The sequence below is a fragment of the Trachypithecus francoisi genome, unplaced genomic scaffold (genome assembly GCF_009764315.1).
Source record: "Trachypithecus francoisi isolate TF-2019V2 unplaced genomic scaffold, Tfra_2.0 Lachesis_group6, whole genome shotgun sequence".
NCBI classification, from domain to species: domain Eukaryota; kingdom Metazoa; phylum Chordata; class Mammalia; order Primates; family Cercopithecidae; genus Trachypithecus; species Trachypithecus francoisi.
Genome location: NW_022681471.1, coordinates 27,556,019 through 27,571,854, shown reverse-complemented (window position 1 = coordinate 27,571,854; position 15,836 = coordinate 27,556,019). Strand labels below are relative to the sequence as shown.

Sequence of the window (15,836 nt, the reverse complement as noted above, 5' to 3'; positions counted from 1 at the left end):
CTGTCATGAGGACAACACCAAGAGGATGGTACTAAACTATTGGTGAGAACCCTGTCCCCATGATCCAGTAACCTCCCACCAGGCCCCACCTTCAACATTGGAGATTATAATTCAACATGAGATTTGGGCGGGGTCACAGATCAAAACTTTATCAGTTGGTGAGGATATGGAGAAATTGAAACGCTTGTACGCTGCTGGTGGGGACATAAAATGGTGCAGCTGCTGTGGAAAAGCTTGGCGGTTCCTCCCACAGTTAAACACAGAGTTACCACATGACCCAGCAATTCCACTCCTAGCCGTATATCCAAGAGAAATGAAAACATATGTCTACGCAGAAACTGGTACACAAATGTTCACAGTAGCTTTATTTGTCATGGCCAAAACCTGGTAACAACCCAAATGTCCATCAACAGGCATTCAGCAGGTATTGTGGTCCACCCATACAATGGGATCCTACCAACAATGAAAATATGAAGTATTGACATGCACAAAAACATCTGACGAAAAAGTAATTGTGCTGAGTGAAAGAGGCCAGACGTACACTGTATGAGTCCATTTCTATGGAATTCTAGAAAATGGAAATTAATCTATAGTGACAGCAAGCCAAGCAGTGGCAGTTCGGATGGGGGACAGTGAGGAGCAGGAAAGAGGGGTTGCTGGGGGTGCAAGGCCACTTTTGGGAGTGGTGGATCAATTCACTGTCTCGATTATGGGGGAGGTTTCATGGGTGTACACACATGCCCCAAACCCTCCAACTGTACACTTTAAAGACGTGCAGTTTCTTGTATACCCGCTATACCTTCATAATGCTGTCAAAGAAAGATTAAACCATCACTGACCTTCAGGTCTGCAGCAGGCCTCCATTTCCCACATGAATATTCCCCGCGAAGGATCTCGTTTGGTCTTCCTGAACACAAAAGGAGGGCACTGCGCTCCTCTCAAAAGTCCAAGGACTTCAATTAAAGGTGTTTAAGAATCTGCAGAGCAGCTGTCCAGAACTCCTGGAGGACCCCCGTTTTGTGAAGACAGTGACAGGTGCACTGGGGTTGGCATCAGATGGAACCAGCTGCAAGTTCCATGGCAAGTGGGAGCCCCTGAGACACGTGGCTGGGGCCCTTGTGTCAAAGCTGTCCCCTCTCACGCTGCCTCAGCCTCATCATGCCCCCAGCCCAACACCTCATGGGCACCACAACCATCCGGACGACTACAGTTATAAAATCTGTGGTGGTCAGTGTGTAAATTCAAACCCTGTGGTAGTCACAATTTACATTAACTTCCCTTTGTCATTCTTAGAATAATTCTTTCATGTTTTGGAAAATTGCTCCTCATCAGGAGCCTATTAGAGCCCAGACTTTTGTATATGGCATCCCAGACTCACCACACTCTGGTTCTAACTGACCTTTTAGCTCATACATGTCCTACCAAAACCTCTCTGCCCTTCTAAGCTTCCCTGAACACACCTCATACCTTCCCTTCTTCCCTGCCTGTCCCAACCCAAGTACTTCCCAGCCAAGGACTCCCTTCCTTTCCCTCTACCTCCACTTCTGTCTCCAGAGCTGCCCTTGCAACTACACTGGTAAGTAAGTGTGGGAGCTGTCATGTTGCCTGAAGTCTGGTAACAGAAACGACTGGAAAGAACACACAGCTGTGTTCTCAGGAGACTGATGTGGCACTTTGCTGGGGAACACAGGGGATTAGGTCCAGCCTCCCTTCCCTCTGGTCTCAGAGTCATGGTGTCTGAGTGGCCTCGGGTGGCTGCCAGTGGTACCAGTCAGAGAAGCCTGCGCTCCTGGGCTGACCCGAGGCAGTTCACCCACAAGGCCTTTCTGTGTCACCTTCACAGGGACCCCCCAAGGAACACCCAAGGCCCGGCTCTGGCCATTTCCCACAATCCCAGGCTTACAGCCTTTCCTATAACCTTGAACCCAATGTCTTCCCATGTAGTTTAAACCCTCAGAATAGCCCCTCTACACTAGAGGGCTCATTTCCAGGCCAATGCTCACAGACCTTCCTTACTTGCAACCAAAGTAAATGAGAACAATTCCATTTCACAACGAATCCAGCCAGGACAAGTTACTAGTTACATGGAGACACTGCCAGAGCATTTATGCGGCTCTTGAAGCATTCACAGTTTCAAAGGGCAAAAAGCCCAAAGGCAAAGGGGATCCAGGTTGGCATCCAGGAAAGTTCCTGGGTGGCGGGCTGGAGGAAGCCTTGGAAAACAGGCCAGACTTTCCCGATAGTTTAAGCTTTTACATTCTAGCTGTCCATCACAAAGCAAACATGGGTTACCCTCCCAGTTCCCCACATAGCGAGAGGGAGGGAGCCCAATTTCAAGGCACCATTGAAGGAAAAACACAAATGTCCTTTTCGGACATTCTGACTTTAATTCCATGTGAAACCCGTTCAGTTCACGTGGCATACCTAACTGCCACACCCAAAAGAAAATGATAGCAATGACCACCTTTCAGTAAGAATGTCATTAAGAGGAGCTAAATTAGACCAAGCAATGATAAAAGGCTGCACTATTTTAAATGCCATTTATCTAAGTAAGCACTGGGGACCCTGGAGCTTTTCTGGGCACTCCAAAGTCACAGTGCAAGTGCCCAGCATATCTCCTGGCAACTCCACTTTCTGTTGAAAACTCCTGTACCTTGTCCTGCCTGTATCTAGTCAGTCTTGGGCGCAGGTCCTGAGGCGGAAAAAAAAGGAGCTTCCGTTAAAAACAGAGTTTGCTTATGCATCAGAACCAACAGCATGGCAAGATACTAAGGAGTTGACTCTTCTTTAGTGAAAGCTGGCCATTGCATGGCCTCCTGCCACGGGCACCTACTCTGCATGAGGATTGTGTTCCTGGACCCATGCCAGCCCTTGCAAAGACTGTCTGCACAGCAGAAAAACCCAGACTTCCCAATGGCCTCATCAGGGACCTCAAATACACCATTCCTAATACTTCTTTTTCTGGAAAATCCAAAGTCGTAGATGCTTCCGATTGCCTCAAGGCAAGGCTGGAGCCGACGATGGTCCCAAGCCTGAGTCTGAGGTGTTAGGACTGCAAGATCCATTTCACTCATGCTTACTGATTACCAGCACTGGGCCTGGCATCAAGGACACGGGGACAGGCATGACACACACTTGTGGGCTTATGAGACAAGCTTGCAGACAAGAACACAATCACAGGACAGGGGACAGGGACCTGCTGAAGGACGCTACGGTATAAGTGCAACTTACAAGAACTCTAGAAGTTTTCAAAAAAAATATATATATATATATATAAAACCTGTGTGTGTGTGTGTGTGTGTGTGTGTGTGTATAACATTTCTGGAGTTGTCCTAGTGACTGGCACTCCAAGCAGTATTCTCCGAGGGAATCCTGTATGTTCGGTCTTCCCACACTCTCCTGATAGGAGCCAGCTGTCTTTGAGCCTCCTCCACCTCCACCACACCTACCACCCACCTGCCCTCAGGCCTTGTGAATGACAAACCCCCTCTCCCCTGGGAGGGGACAGGGCTGGAAGGAGGTGGCCGCTGACCAGGACGCTGGGCTGAGAGCACCAAGGGGCAGAGCTTGTGAGCCCAGCTCTGGGGACAGTGCTGGGGGACTAGGATAAGGCCTGCCAGCAGCTGCCTCTGCCAGCCCCGAGCCTTTTCCTTGAGAATTCCCCTTGGCTTTCAGTAAAGTGCCATTTGAAGGGTCTGCCCTGTTTCTGCAGGGCTAAGGGGAAGAGGGGTGGACTGCATCGTTGTAGGGAGAAGAGGGGTCAGGCTTGCCACCACAGTCATCGGTCTGGGGGGCAGGCCTGGAGTGGCCCCCTTTCTCCTGCCTGAGGTCTTCTCAGAGGGCTGGGGGAACTCTCATTTAGGCAGTGATTCCCTGATACTCCGATATGGCAAAATCTCTCTTTTCAAAGTACATTACCCCTGAATACAAAAACATTCAAAGCAACGGAATGTCCAATATTCTACAAAATGTCACGCAAAAGACATTCGATGAAAGATTTGTTCCTGGGCTTGCTCTGTTGCCTAAGTGCAAATTCCTAACCCGTCTGGCTTTCCTCCTAATCGTCACCAGCCACAAGAGAGGCTGCCTGATGGGGAGGAGCAGGTAAGTGTGAAGCTTTAGGCACTGGTGGTGGGGCGGGGCAGGCGGACAGGGGACAGAGAGGCCAGGGTGGCCTTTGCTGGTGGGGTCTGGGGGGCAGAAGGTAGTGGGCGGGCAGGGGGGAAACCAAAGTCAGCAGGGTGGCTAGCTACAAATGTCCAATTGTGAGTGACCTGAAGGGTCTTATCCTCTCTGCAGGGCCTGGGCTAGCCATTCCCAGAACCACAGGTGCTCAGGGATGATGGGGCCTGGGCGCTACTCCTCCTTCCAGAAGCAGCTGGGGGCACCCAGACAAGGCGGGAGCTTTCCGGCACAGCCCCCCATCCTGTACCCACATTCAGGGAGTCTCTTGCCTCTGTGCTAACTTTAGCGCCTCCTCCACCTCCATATAAGCGCTTAAAGGATTAAAGTGCTTTCAGTAGCTTCTACCTGGGAACACTAACAACTCTTAGGACGAGAGGAACGACCCCCAGGGAGGAAATGGACCACTCCTCTATAACTCAAAGCCAGCGTGCCCCCCGGCTGGCTGGCCTCACTGGCCTCACGCGGCCTCCCCGCTACCCGCAGCAGGCGATTCTGATGCAAATCGGGGAGGTGGTTCGTGCATCCCCTCCACACACGCCTGTACACACACAATAGTACCTGTGGCTCAGGGACGAGTGGCCCAGGTGCTGTCTCTATGCCTCAGTTGCAAGGCCCAGGACGCAGGAGGGAGTAGAGGGCCTCCATTCCCAGCCTACACTGCCGTTAATGGAGGAGCCAGGTCAGGCGGCAGTCCTCGGTTTTGAGTCCTTCCTGCGTTTCTCAACTTCAGGGTGAGGCTCTGCCTGTGGTCTTCTGATGACCAAAGAGGTCAGGGCTGTGGCCGAAATCGAGGCCCTGGGAGGGCAGTCTTCCCATCTGAAGGGGGCTGAGCCTCGACGTCCCCTAGAAGGCCCCCCAAGCAGACCGGCCCCATGGGTAGTCAGCGGCGACTGGGCCTGGAAGGCCTGGCGGCCGCGCTCGGCCGCGGGGGGCTGCTGGCCGCCAGCGCGCTCCCAGGGCCACCGCTCCCAGGGCCCGCTCTCCGCCGCGCGGTCTCCACTTTCGCGGGGCGCCTGGCGCCGTGCACTGCCTGGTGCTTGAATAGGTTGGCGCGCCGGCCGAAGGCCTTGCCGCAGTCGCTGCACTCGTAGGGCTTCTCACCGCTGTGCACGCGCCGGTGCTGGCTGAGGCCCGAACGACCACGGAAGGCCTTGCCACACTCGCGGCACGCGAAGGGGCGCTCGCCGCTGTGGCTGCGCTGGTGGTGGATCAGCTGCGAGACACCCTTGAAGGCCTTGGCGCACTGGCGGCAGGCGTAGGGCTTCTCGCCGCGGTGCGTGCGCTGGTGCTCTATGAGGTTGGAGCTGCGGCTGAAGGCCTTGCCGCACTCGGGGCACGCGTAGGGCCGCTCACCACTGTGCACGCGCGCGTGCTCCAGGAGCGCGAAGCTGCGGCGGAACAGTTTGCCGCAGTCGCCGCAGGCGAAGGGCCGCTCGCCGCTGTGGATGACCTGGTGCTTGATGAGGTTGGAGCTGCGCGTGAAGGTCTTGCTGCACTCGGGGCAGGCGTAGGGCTTCTCGCCGCTGTGGATGCGCTGGTGCTCTAGGAGCGCGAAGCTGCGGCGGAACAGCTTGCCGCACTCACGGCACGCGTAAGGTTTCTCGCCACTGTGGATGATACGGTGCTTGATGAGGTTGGAGCTGCGGCTGAAGGCCTTCCCGCACTGCTGGCACAGGTATCGCTTCTCTGCGCCTTTGGGGCCCTGCGGCCCCGCGGCCGAGCTTGGCCCCAAGCCCTGGGAACCTCTCTGGAGCACAGACGACCTCGCCTCCTGTCCCTCCTTGCTACCTTGTGAATCTACCCCGGGGAGTTGTCGTCCAGAATGCTTCTGCGTTGAAGTCGAAGTCTCGCTCTGTGTTCTGTCACCTGGAAAGACAGTGCACCAGGCAGTGTCACCCTCATGCCAAGGCATGAGAGAGATGAATGAGCAGGAGGTGAGGACATAGGAGGATGGAGCAAGGTGACCACAGAACATAAAATAATCACACAGGCAGACAGGAGAGATGAAGGGGCGGGAGGATGGGCTGGAGACAGCGGGGCTGCTGTGACACCTGGAGATTGACACCTGCCTCCAAAGAGGATTTCCCACCCAAAGCGGCAGCGTACCCTCCCCCGCCCCCTTTGCCACTGCTATTTCTTTTCCCCCTGACGGGGAGCTGGTTGAGCACCTCACTCACCTATGTGCAATCCTGCGGTGGTCCAGGTTCTGGGGATGTCTGCTACCCAGGGTCCTTCCCCTCGCTCCAATTGAGAGATCAGGTGAGGCTTGGAGAAGGAAAATCCTGGGCGTGGAATATGAAGCAGGTCAGGACCACTATGGCTAAGGACAGGATCGCTCCTGAACTCAGGGCATTCTCAGTATCTTCAGGTAACAGAGAATAAAGAACTCTCTAAAGACCACTATGGGAAGGCCCAGAGAAAGGGCCGAGTCCTTCTGGGAGGGCAAGGGCTCCCGCGCGTCCAGGGCCAGGTGGGCACGGAGATCTTCAGTAGCTGGTGATTTGAGCCATGAGGACAACTGTGTTTGTCACCTGGCCTGCAGGGAGGCTGAGAAGCTCATGAGAACTCGGGAATGTGTGTGGGGACCCTGAGGGACAGAAGAAGGGCTTGCAAGCCCCAGGGAGTATTGGGAGGCCAACAGCCATGTGCCCCGAAAGCTGAAATGCCCTGTTTCATAATCCAGCTCCACTGAGGATCCCAGACCCCTCCCTGGAACCCCAGGTCTGCCTGGTGAGGGTCAGAAGGAATCCAGGGGATGAAGCTGCTTTCCCTCTATGGGGCTAGATTATAGAGGCAAAAATCTGTGGAGTCAGACCCCCACAACCCCAAAGGCAGTAGGGTTCAATGTTGAAGCCCCTCTGGATTTTCCGTCCAGCGGCAAGGGGAAATGGACTGTTTCCATTTCCACTGGGAAGTGGAGTGTCTGAGCTAAGCTGCAGCAGCTAACCTTGCTGGGCACACTGGGGGAAAGACCAGAGGCCCAGTCCCACTCTGTCTCATGCATGCATCTCTCATCAGCTGCGCGAGGCAGGGGCAAGTCACTGGCACCCTCAGAGGTTCTGCGCCCCACCTGAAAACATTCCTGAGTGCTCCGGCCCCTATCTGTCTAGCCTGTGAATCCTGCTTTTGCCTTTTAATTGGCAAAATTGCTGCCCCTTCTGGCAGTGGGGGTGCACTGGCATGGAAGGGGAGAGCAGCGTACTCCAAGCTGCCCCAGCTCCTCCAGGGACTTCTCAAGGCTTGACATCCAAGTCTACACTTTGTCCTTATGTGGGACCTCCCTGGTCTATGGAAGGAAAAAATGTTGCTAAATTTTATAAAGTGGAATGGATGCAAAACGCAGCCGTCATAGAAACAAATTAAGTCTAAAAGAGTGCACATAAATATTCCAGCAGAATTTGCATCTCTCTTTTGAGTAGAAAAAGATTTAGTCGATTCATGATTTTGTATACAAGATAAGTCTGATACTGAAACTTACAGGCCAAAGCATTTACCTAAAACATTTACAGACCACTTAGCTAAAAAGCATCTGACTGAGATGGCAGCTGGCCTGCAATGGATTACTGGTATTACTGGCCTGATGGAGAAATGCATTTATTCTTGGGCTCATAGCAACCAATAAACAGGAAACTCAGAAATAAATTGAGCCCAGAGACAGAGTAGGTGGGACTGGGTGTGTGTATGTCATGGGGGGATCACTTACCCAGTGACACCAAATGGCTATAGTTCTCCAGCATCACCCGCTTGTAGAGGACCTTTTGTCTGAGGTCCAGAAGCTTCCATTCTGTCTTTGTGAAGTACACGGACACGTCCTCAAAAGATACTGGCACCTAAAAGAAGGCATTCTTGTGGCCACAGGGGAATTCAACCCCCTGGGCCCCTGGAGGAGCTGACAGAAACAAAATGTGGGGTTGGGGGAGCCCTGGAAGGCTCAGCAGGTGGAAAGGCTCAGGTTGCATGAGTTGTAAGACAGAAAAACAGGCAGCACAGCCGACAGAGGCAGGAAGCCCAGATTGTGGGCCTCAGGAAATGAGAACGATGCTAAGGGCAGCCTAAGCTCAGCCCAGTTGGACAGGCTCGGGCATGAGGAGGCAGCAGACAGGGGCTGCCAGGGGGAGAGGCCAGGGAGAGGGGCCACCACTCACCTTGGGTCTCGTGGTCAGAAGAATGGCCGCCATCCCCAGGGCACAGAGGAGCTAAGGGAAATGCAAAGAGCCCCCTGTGAGCCCAGGCCAGCCTGGAGCAGCCAATCTGTGACCTGCTTCAAGACCCTGCTTAGTTTTTCTTGTGAAATAAGAAGCACAGCAGCCACCTGTGGTGTTCTCACTCCTGCAGCTTCACCAAGGGCACCTGACTATCAGACCTTCTGTATGGCTTCCTGGGGCGGCCATAACAAGGACTACAAATCGGGGCCTTTAAGCAACACACATTTTTCTCTCCTGGTTCTGGAGGTCAGAAGTCCAAGATCCAGGTGCTGGGAGGCCCCCGCTCCACTGAAGCCCCTTCCTCGCCTCTTTTAGCTTCTGGTGGTTGCCAGCAATCCTTCTCGGCCTCTGTCTTGGTGCAGCCATCCTCTCTGTGTGTGTGTCTGTGTCCAAATTTCCCTGGTCTGTTGAGAATGCCAGTCACTGGATTAGGGCTCACCCTGCTCCTACAGTATGACCTCATCTTACCTTGATTACAGCTGCAAAGACTCCCTTTCCAAATGAGGTCACAGTCACAGATACCAGGATCTTGAGACTTCAATATGTCTTTTTGGGGGGCACCATTCAAACCCAGGACACTTTCTGCAACTGAGCTGCCATGCCCACTTCCCATACTGGCACTTGCCTGACCAGGCTTTCAAGGGAGCCCATTCCTTCTTTCCTTTCTTCTTTTGCTGCTTTTCCTAGCTGTCTCCCCATGTGGCCAGTGCTCCCTGACCCCAACTTTTCAGCCATTCCTAGAAGCTCCACTGCCAATCCCCTTCCCCCAGGTTGGGATTCTTAAGGAAACTCCAAATGCACACATACCACCTCCCCTTGTGACATGAGACTTGCTTTCAAGGAAGAGAAGAGAGGTGAGGGCAGTGCAGAATCAAGGGGGACCTACAGTAGTGAGGGTGCTCTCTGAAGGGGTGACATTCAGGCGGAGAGCTGGAGGCTAAGAGTGGCAAAGAGAGTAGCCAGCCAATAGCACAGCACATGCCCTGGCCCTCAGATGGTCCTGCATTTGGCATTCATGGTGCTGAAAATTAGGAACAGGCACAGAGGATGACACCACGTGGGACCGTGGGGGGACAGCAGGAAGTTGAGTTTCAGGCTAAGAGTAGGGAACATGAAATTGACAAAGTGGACAAAATTCATCTTGGCCTCAGGACTTCTCCATATCAGTTCTCAATGCCAGATGACAGTCAGTGCTGTGGGTTGGATATCTGAGCCTCCAAACGTCACGTTGCAATTTGATCCCCAATGTTGGAGGTGGGGCCTCATAGGAGTTGTTTGGGTCATGGGGGTGAGTCCCTCATGAACAGGTTAATGCCCTCCCTCAGGAGTGAGTGAGTCCTTGCTCTGTGAGAGCTGGTTGTTAAAAGAGCCTGGCCCCTCCCCTCATCTTGCATCCCCTCTGGCCACGTGATCTCTGCACATGTGCCACCAGCTCCCCTTCGACTCCCACCCTGAGTGGAAGTAGCTTGAGGCTCTCACTAGATGCAGACGCCCGGTCTTGAACTTTCCAGCCAGCAAAATCCTGAGCTAAAGAAACCTTTTCTCTTTATAAATTACCCAGCCTCTGGTATTTCCTTTACAGCAACACAGGAGGACTAGGACAGGGGGTAAAAGATTGTTCCTTTCTCAGCACACACCCCCACCAACTACTTCCTGGTTTCTCTGCTTCTCTGTCTGGGATTTCCATTTTGTTGGTCTCCAAGCTTTTATTGATGTTCCAATGGGTGACTACAACAGTTTGTGCCAACAACACCACAGGAGAGAGGGAGAGGGGACAGGGTCCCAGGAGCATAGAGAAGGACAGCTATAGTATTCACTTGGCATTTAAATTGCTCCAAAGTCCCTTATCATCCATGATGACCTGCCAGCCAACATTGGTCCAAGATACATAAGCTGATGTTCTGAATGCCTGAGGGTGGAATGGATGCTAAACCATTAGGTTAAAGACTGAGAGAGAAAGGAGTATCATATATCAAAATGCCATCCTGTGATTATTTGAGGGCTGCAAGAGAGTAAACGCAGCCTTGGCACTCAATGTCCAGTGTCCAGAGGCCCTTGGGAATAGATGACACCACGAGGAAGCACCTGCCTGACCCAGAAAGTGGGCTGTTCCACAGAGCAACGGGTCCAGTATCCTCTGCAAATCGGTGTCATGGGGGGAGGAAGGAGACTGGCGAGAGAGGCTGTTCCAGATGAAAAGAGATTTAAGGGGCCCAGCACCCAAGTGCAAGAGGGGTTGTCAATTAGATGCTGGCGTAAATGAGAGAGTCGTCAAAGGCATTAGGGATCACTGGGAGGGGGTGACTATGGGGTGGCCCTCAGAAGACAGTAGGGGATCATTACTGCTCTTGTGTTGGATAGATAGTGGCAATGGGTCATGGAAAAATGTCCCTTTTAAAGAAATGAATATTGAAGCATTTGGGGGAGGGAATGACATGCAACTTACTTTAAAACCTTTCACAAAGAGAAAGAGAAAAAAGCTGACACAAAAAAGGCAAGATGGTGATTAAAAAGAAGAAAAAAAGGAACTATGGAAAACAGACTGGTAGCTTGTCAGTGAGTTAAACGTAATTACCGTATGACCCAGCAATTCCACTTCTGGGTATATACCCCCAAAGAATTGAAAAGAGGTGGTTCACACAAACCTTTGCGCACCCGTGTTCACAGCAGCATTAATCACTACAGCCGAAAGGTGGAAGCAGCCCGAATGTCCATTGATGGATGGATGGACCAACACCATGAGTCTATATATATAATGGAAGAGTATTTGGCCATAGAAAGAAAGGAAATTCTGACACATGCTACCATGTGGATGAACCCTGAGGACACTACTCAGTGAAAGAAGCCAGATGGAGACTTGAAAGGTCACATATTGTATGATTCCATTTTGTGATGTAACATCACATTTCCCAAGAGCCGTCTTGACCTAGTTTTGAAATAGTGGCTAAAACCTCTCATCTCTATGCCCTTCGAGGGCAGTTTGCTAAGTCCCCACTCCCACCATTTTTCTACAATTTCCCTCTCTCCGGGTCCACCAAACACACACCCAAATGGCCCCTGCCTCATTGAGCCCCCACACTCTGGGGCCAAGGCACCAGACGAATAGGGACAGCCCCTATGCCCTGGAGCCTGAAAACTTATGCAACTCAATCAATCCAAAGGAAGTCCGAGAAACCTAGCCACCCGCCTCTGCTGGCCCCTCCAGCCCCAGCTGCTGTTTCCCTGTCCCCAGGTCTAACCCCTGTGTGGCCCTGCCTGGCAGCCTTCTTGCGTTCAGAGCTATACAGAACAAAAAGCTGAGCCTTTCATCTATCCCAGGGTCCTGCCATCCAAAGAACCTTTAACTCTCATAAAACATGTTTGTCCAGATCTGGTAAATCCATCGTGTCAGAAGGCAGATTGGTGGGTGCCAGGGGCTGGGGGGATGGGGAGTGACTGCTAATGGGTCTAGAGGTTTCCTTATGGGGCAATGAGAATGTTCTGGAGCTAGATAGGGGTGGTGACTGCACAACATGGTGAATGTACTAAATGGCCTCTGAATTGTTCTCTTTAAAATGGTTAATTTGGCCAGACGTGGTGGCTCACACCTGTAATCCCAGCACTTTGGGAGGCTGAGGTGGGTGAATCACTTGAGCTCAGGAGTTGGAGACCAGCCTGGCCAACATAGTGAGACCCCATCTCTACAAAAAATACATAAAATTAGCTTGGCGTGGTGGCATGTGTCTGTAGTCCCAGATACTTGGGAGGCTGAGGTGGGGTGATGGCTTGAACTGGGAAGGTTGAGGCTGCAGCGAGCCGTGATTGCACCACTGTACTCCAGCCTGGGCGACAGGGTGAGACTCTGTCTCAAAAAGTTAATTTTTATGTTTTGTGAATCTCACCTCAATCAAAAAGGAGGAAAAAGAAATGTTCCTGTAAGGTAAAATCATTCTAATGTCCGCGGGCAACACCTCATTTCACTGGGAGTCCTGTAAAACTAAAAGTGCAGGGGGAGGTGCTACTGATAATTTGCCAGTGCTTTCAGACTAGTATAAAATTATTGTTTTGAAAAGCAACATAAGCTCATTTTTTTCCCTACCATAACAGTACTGAAAGTTCACTACCCATTTTGGACAAGTTGAAAAGGGGAGGAGTTATCTCTAGTCCCTCCACCCCAAGATGTACTGAGGCAGGTCTGAGCCCCAAGGGAGCACAGCACTGTTGAGTGGTGACCCCCTGAGTGAACACCCCATCGGCAGGAGTCCGCCCAGAGACAGAGACCCGCACTCAAGTGCAGCATCGGAAGACCCAGCGGAGGTGCTGGTCACACCAAGCCATCACGCAGAGCAGTGCCTGTCCTTGAGAACTAGTTCCCGAAAATCATCTACAATTTCAACTCCTGGAAAGAAAGACACGACAAACCCTGTGCCCATAGAACTTAAGTAACACCCAGGCGGGCACTGCTCTGTGCATCTGAGGACAAGCACCTGGAAGGCGCCTGGTGGAACTAGAGAGCAGCTTCTTCCAGCTGGACCGGAAAGACCCTGTGACCTTTGGGGACCAGCAGAGCAGAGGCCAAGCAGAAGGATAATCCTGGGCTCCGAAGCCAGGCTCCCCCGAGGCGCAGCATTGGGCACACAGGTGAGAATCCACCAGACCTCGGCGCCTCAGGTAAAAAGCCAGGAAGGCCCATCAACCTGGGTGACCCGTGCCACTGCCAGTCCCTCCATGGCTGCTCCACCTCTGTGAGGGGCCTCGGACCCGAGACCCCTGCTTGTGGACCTTAGCCTATGGGTGGAACTGAGTATGCAGAGTGCTCCACACGGGGAGGGCCGGGAAGGGGATGAGTGCAGGGCCACTGCTGGCAAGGAAGCCTGGCCAACCGAGGGGAGAGCTGGCTCCAGCAGGATGGCTTAAGACGACCACTAGATGGGGAGATATTCCCAGAAAAAGAAAAAAGAACCCACACAGACAAACAACATTCAGAAAAGCATCTAGCAGTCCCACTCAGTGGGAGCAGGAATTGGAGCTTTTTCATCCACAACAAGGGACAGGCATGGCCACTTTGGTTGGGTTTCTTCCATCCTGGGAGATCTTGCTTTTCTCAGCGCCACCAGCTTTCCTTGGCTTGAGGCCCTAGCTACCTGCTGCCCACCTGGCAGAACGGCTGGAGAAGGAAACTGGAGAAAGCCGGAGCCAAGGCCTGGCCTGGGTCCTGCATGGGTCGACCAGGGCCCTCCATGCAGCCTAGACTGAAAAAGTCCTCTGAGGAGCTTCCTTGCAGCTGGGCAGGCCTTGCCCTCTGGGGGCAGAGGCTAACCTAGCCAAAAGGGGGCCACCCAGGCTGCTGAGGGATCCTTCTAAGAGGCGGGTCGGGTCCTGTCCTGCTCTGCTCACAGTTATCCCTGGGCTGCCCATGTCACTCAGAGTAAACTCACACAGCCCTTCCTGACCTTGCCCACCCTCCTCCCACCTCTGCACCTCCCTCCGCTCCGCCACACTCTTGCCCCCGTGAGCCAGGCCAGTCCTGCCTCAGGGCCTTTGCACAGGGGATTCCCTGTGCCTAGAATGCTCTTCCAAAACCATAACCACATGCCTCGCTCTTTCACCACCTTCGAGTTTTGGTAGAAATGTCGCCTTTGAAATGAGACTTATTCTAACCACACCACCTAAACTGGCAACCAGACCTCCCTTCCCCAGCTCTTACTGCCTTTTAACAGACTCTGTAATTACTAATGGAAAACATTTTCTGCTTATTGTCTGCGCTCAGCCACTAGAATGAGAACCACAGGGCAGGGCTTACTACCGCTGTGTCCCTGGCAGATCTCAAATGCTTGCTCAGGAGGTATCTGTGGGATTGAATCAGTGGCAACTAGCCCTGCAGGGAAGCGCTGGGCGCTGCTTTCTGCCCAGCTCGACTGGCTCCTTCTCTCACCCTTGCCCACCACCTTCCATAGGCCCTTCGCTTCCTCCTTGGCTTGGCTAAGCTTATGCTTTTCCATGGTATGCCAGTCACCTGGTCAACACCCTGCGCCACCGCGAGGCACCAGCCCCCACCTGATACCCTCTGGAGCACAATTTTGGGCATCGTGCCCCCATCTGGAGACCCTCAGGGCCGGTGCCTGGGCAGCAGTGCCACAACCTCACAATACCAGTATGCCCAGCACTCTCACACCCAGAGGTGCAAAATCCAAACTCACCAGGCGGATCAGCGACGGGATGCTCTTTAGCCAGCCTCGGGACCGGTGGCTGGAAACCAATCAGGAGAGAAATTGACAAACACGGGCCGCGGCTCCCAGCGCCCAGCGCTGGATGGCTCTTCTCCCCTGGCGCCCCTGGTACGGGGCGGCCCCGAGGGCTGGTTCGGCTGCTCAGTGCTAGCCCGCCTCCCAGGGCGTCCCTGCCTGTCGCCGCCGCCGCCGCCGCTCCCTCATCCCCCTCGCCACCTGCACCCTGCCGAGACGGACCCCTTATCCGCTTACCCGCACCCCTGCGGCCCAGCTCGGCCCTCCTACCTGGGCTCGGCGGGCGGCTGAGGGAGTCGGCCTCCCTTCCCGCCCCCGGCAGGCCCGAGGCCAAGGCCGCCACCTCCTCCGAGAAGCCCTCGGAGGCCGCGTCCCCAGGAAACGGGGGCGGGGGTGAGGGCTCCCAGGAGTGTCTCGACCTCGCCTCTGGGTACCGCTCGCGAGGAGCGTCCTGAAGGGGAGTCTCCGTCCGGTGCAGGGAGCGGGCGGGGCCGGGGCGGCGGCAGCGTGGGAACGGGGCGCGGGGGGGTGGGGGGCATGGAGCATGCGCGGCGCGGCGGGATGGCGGCCCGCCCCGCGCCAGCCCCGCAGGGGCGTCTGGCCTCGCTCCCCACGCGCCCCGAGGCACTTCCGCTTTCTGTCTGGGCTGCTCCGAAGGCTGGAGTCGAAGTGGTCAGCGCACCGCGGTTCCTGAAGGGGACAGGGGAGGGACCCGCGTTGACAGAACACCTCATAATGGGCTAGACCCCTGGGCATTATTACGTCCATTGATTCAGTTATTCATCTCGCTGGGATCCCCCGGACCTCTGCAGGGCAGCTAGCACCAAGTGGCCCGGCCACGGTCGTTCAGTAAAGGAGCATCCCTGGTGACCCAGGATGGCAAGGATCGGAAAGTGGGGAAGAGGTGAAAGGTGACTCGGGGAGGATGGTCTGGAGACAAAGGGAGGTCAGGGAAGCGCAAGAAGCCAAGACCTTTTGGGTGCATCTGGCTTTCCCTCAGGTTACCACAGGGGATCGCACCTGGAGTTTGTCCTTTTCCAACGGGTCATGCTCCACGTGGTACAGCCGGGATTGAAATCCAAGGCTGGTTGGGCTGTTGCTCTGTTGACAATTGTGAGATCCTTAACAAATAGTGAAGTGTATGAAAAAGACCGTAAAAGAAAAGTAACAGGGAAAAATCAGCCACATCACATATCCCAGCCCCAGCCACTGGGAACTAAGC

At 53.9% G+C, this 15,836-nt stretch overlaps 1 protein-coding gene across 8 annotated transcripts; it reads right to left on the bottom strand.

Annotated features, from left to right (window-relative positions):
• Positions 1-339: 339 nt before the first annotated feature.
• Positions 340-15,129, bottom strand: ZFP92 (ZFP92 zinc finger protein). Of its 8 annotated transcripts, none has more exons than XM_033201232.1 (6): positions 14,570-15,129; positions 8,498-11,134; positions 8,331-8,381; positions 7,889-8,015; positions 6,363-6,467; positions 340-6,051 (listed from the first exon to the last, which is right to left on the bottom strand). In XM_033201232.1, exons 3-6 carry the CDS (start codon positions 8,361-8,363, stop codon positions 5,066-5,068), a joined length of 1,251 nt encoding a protein of 416 aa, XP_033057123.1. In that variant the 5' UTR covers positions 8,364-8,381; positions 8,498-11,134; positions 14,570-15,129; the 3' UTR covers positions 340-5,065. The 8 variants fall into 8 exon arrangements, with proteins under 8 accessions (XP_033057123.1, XP_033057119.1, XP_033057120.1 ...); XM_033201228.1 differs by having other exon boundaries at positions 8,331-11,134; positions 14,570-14,618; positions 14,852-15,129; XM_033201229.1 differs by having other exon boundaries at positions 8,331-8,794; positions 14,570-14,618; positions 14,852-15,129.
• Positions 15,130-15,836: the final 707 nt, after the last annotated feature.

Coding starts and splice junctions, on each gene's coding strand:
- ZFP92 (XM_033201232.1), bottom strand. CDS start 8,363: ATGGCGGCCATTCTTCTGACCACGAGACCCAAG. Junction 8,016..8,330: donor TTCTGACCACGAGACCCAAG/GTGAGTGGTGGC, acceptor GCCTTCTTTTAG/GTGCCAGTATCTTTTGAGGA. Junction 6,052..6,362: donor CACCGCAGGATTGCACATAG/GTGAGTGAGGTG, acceptor CTGTCTTTCCAG/GTGACAGAACACAGAGCGAG.